The 2,869-nt window shown below is 42.8% G+C and overlaps 1 protein-coding gene across 1 annotated transcript in view; it reads right to left on the bottom strand.

Annotated features, from left to right (window-relative positions):
- ATP6V1E1 (ATPase H+ transporting V1 subunit E1) overlaps positions 1 to 2,869 on the bottom strand; it is a 35,414-nt gene that overhangs the window by 2,768 nt on the left and 29,777 nt on the right. Inside the window, exon 7 of the mRNA XM_003795466.2 lies at positions 2,295 to 2,389. Within this exon, the coding sequence (XP_003795514.1) occupies positions 2,295 to 2,389 (95 nt within the window). The remainder of the gene's footprint in view (positions 1 to 2,294; positions 2,390 to 2,869) is intronic.

Here is a 2,869-nt window from a genome sequence, read left to right as displayed (position 1 = left end):
GCGGGCCTGGGCTGGATTTGAACCCGCCACCTTAGGTGTTGCTGGTACCTTAGCACTTGAGTCACAGGCGCCAAGCCCCAATTGAATTTTAATAGCCAGTATTCCTTATCAAAATGGAAAAAGGAGGATTGTATATCTCAGTTTGCAAATCAACAGAGCCTATTAATAGGAAACATCATCTGGGGCGGTGCCTGTGGCTCAATGAGTAGGGCGACAGCCCCATATATTGAGGGTGGCGAGTTCAAACTCGGCTCCAGTCAAACTGCAATGAAAAATAGCTGGACGCTGTGGCAGGTGCCTTTAGTCCCAGCTACTCGGGAGGCTGAAGCAAGAAAATCGCTGAAGCCCAAGAGCTAGAGGTTGCTGTGAACTGTGATGCCACAGCACTCTACCGAAGGTGACAAAATGAGACTCTGTCTCTAAAAAATAAATAAAATAAATAAATAAAAGTCCTATTTCCATTCAGAAACACTAGTATATTTAATTATGGGGGTGATGCATCAGACCCTTTTGGGAGTATTACATAACATGCCATGCATGAACTTACTTTTCTAAACTCTGAAATTCTGAATCTGGCCCCAAAGGTTTAGATCAGGGGTCCTCAAACTTTTTAAACAGGGGGCCAGTTCACTGTCCCTCAGACCGTTGGAGGGCAGGACTATGGGCCCTGCGATGAGTCGGCTGCTAAGCAGGACAGGCAGTGGCAGCAAAAACACCTGGTGGGCTGGATAAATGTCCTAGGTGGGCTGCACGTGGCCCATGGGCCGTAGTTTGAGGATGCCTGGTTTAGATAAAGAATAGTGGTCTTTAACAAAACCTATTATTTACCAGCCCCAGAACTAAGTGTTTTATGTACTATGAACAACAGTGACGCTTTGACAGAGGAATAATTATGTATCTTAAACCGTGAGCTTGTACCAGCCATTGCCTTAAGTGCTGTCCAGACATTGTTTCATCGAAGCTTTATGAGAATTCTATGAGGTTAGGTACCATTACTCCAATTTAAAGATGAGGAAACCAAGCTCCAAGTCATGGTTTGAGTTTGCCCCTCAAAAACTTATATTGAACCTCTTTATAAACTATCCAGCTTCAGATATTATTACACAAACACTGAATGGACTAGGGAACTCACTGGGATTGAATAAAGAGCCCAAGATTACCCATCTGTTAAGTGGCAGAATGGAAATCAAACCAAAATCTGACAATAACTTTCATGAGTATGTGTATATATATATGTATTTTTTAATTATTTTTTTTGAGACAAGAGTCTCACTTTGTCACCCTCAGTAGAGTGCAGTGGCATCATGGCTCACAGCAACCTCAAACTCTTAGACTCAAGTGATCCTCTTGCCTCAGCCTCCCAAGCAGCTGGGACTACAGGTGCCCACCACAACACCCAGCTATTTTTAGAGACAAGGTCTGGCTCTGGCTCTGGCTCACGCTTGTGCTGAGCTCAAGCAATCCACTCACCTTGGCCTCCCAGGATGGTGAGATTACAGGTGTGAACCATTATGCCCAGCCAGCACACACACATATATACGTATGTATATATTTTATTAACTTCTCCATTTATAGAGTATTTTCACACATACTACCTTATCTTTTTTCACTTTAAGAAATAAAAAAGCAAAAAGCATTAGTCCCATTTTATAGATGACGAATTCACAGTTTCCAAGACCCATAGCTAGTGAAATGCCAAATCCAGGCCCTATAGTACTGAGTCTTATGCTCTATCGAGTAAGTTCAGTGCCCCAGGGACTCTCTTCAATGTCAGTCAATGGTTTGGTGTGGTGGTGCCAGATAGGCAGGTGAAATGGAGAAAACGATCCAGCCTCTAACCTCATCAGGTGTTCCTACTGCTGACCCCAGGGCACAAAGTTTACCAGGGACAATGGCCCTAGAAATATTCCATCATTTCCTCACAGTAAGCAGCAGTACCAGGGGTACTTGCTATTCCATCTCTGCATTATTAGCTATATACAGTAATGGTTCTGGTCTCAGATAACTGCTTAGAAGTAGAGATTATTCCCTCAGAACCTAACAGATTTGGACCCAGGTTTAAGTTCTGGATGCCACCTCTGCAGGATGAGTGGAGTGACCAAAAACTAGACTTTTAGAGTATATTTAGTTGGTTTACCTGGGATAACAGAGCACTGACAGAAAAACAACACCAGTTCCAAGTGCAACACAACCATAGTTCTACTCTTGTTACTAAGAGTACACTGGAGAAAATGCACTTTAAAATAAAGGCCGTTATCCCAGGGACAGAAGCTGTTTGCATCAGGAATACTTACATTTCCTCAGGCAGGTAGGACTCCTGATCAATTTGGACATCAACATCGTTTTTAGTGGCAATTTTGTACATAGGGATTGCCTTTTGCACTGCAGCCTAGAAAAACAGGCAACAATGAGAGGCATTAACAGAAACTATGGAGCAGGTATTCAAAACGTCAACAACTACGTGAGCAAGAATATTCCCATTTACTTCAAGTAAAAGAACAGCTATACTACTGGTGGGAATGTAAAATGACAGCCACTGAGGAAAAATGAGATAAAATGTGAGCCTAACATGCAGGAGGGAAGAGATGTAAGCAATTTCTGTGATTAAACACACCACAGCAGACACTAGGTTTGAAACACAGACTTGTATCTTTCATGCAGGAGAAAGATACACTATTGTCCCAGTTAGGAGCACTGAAAGGAGGTGTGGCGCAGGACAGAGGAGAAAGAAGAAAAGTTTGGCTGTTAAGTCTGATTTAAAGACACAGCTGCAAAAGAGGGATGAAAATATGTTCAAGACAGTGAGACTTTGTCTCTATCAAAAATTAAAAAATGTGGGCGGCGCCTGTGGCTCAAGGAGTAGGGCACT

The sequence above is a fragment of the Otolemur garnettii genome, unplaced genomic scaffold, assembly GCF_000181295.1.
Source record: "Otolemur garnettii isolate 467f Iridium unplaced genomic scaffold, OtoGar3 scaffold00092, whole genome shotgun sequence".
NCBI classification, from domain to species: domain Eukaryota; kingdom Metazoa; phylum Chordata; class Mammalia; order Primates; family Galagidae; genus Otolemur; species Otolemur garnettii.
Note: the sequence above shows the minus strand (reverse complement) of the source record. Positions and strands in the feature narration are given on the sequence as shown.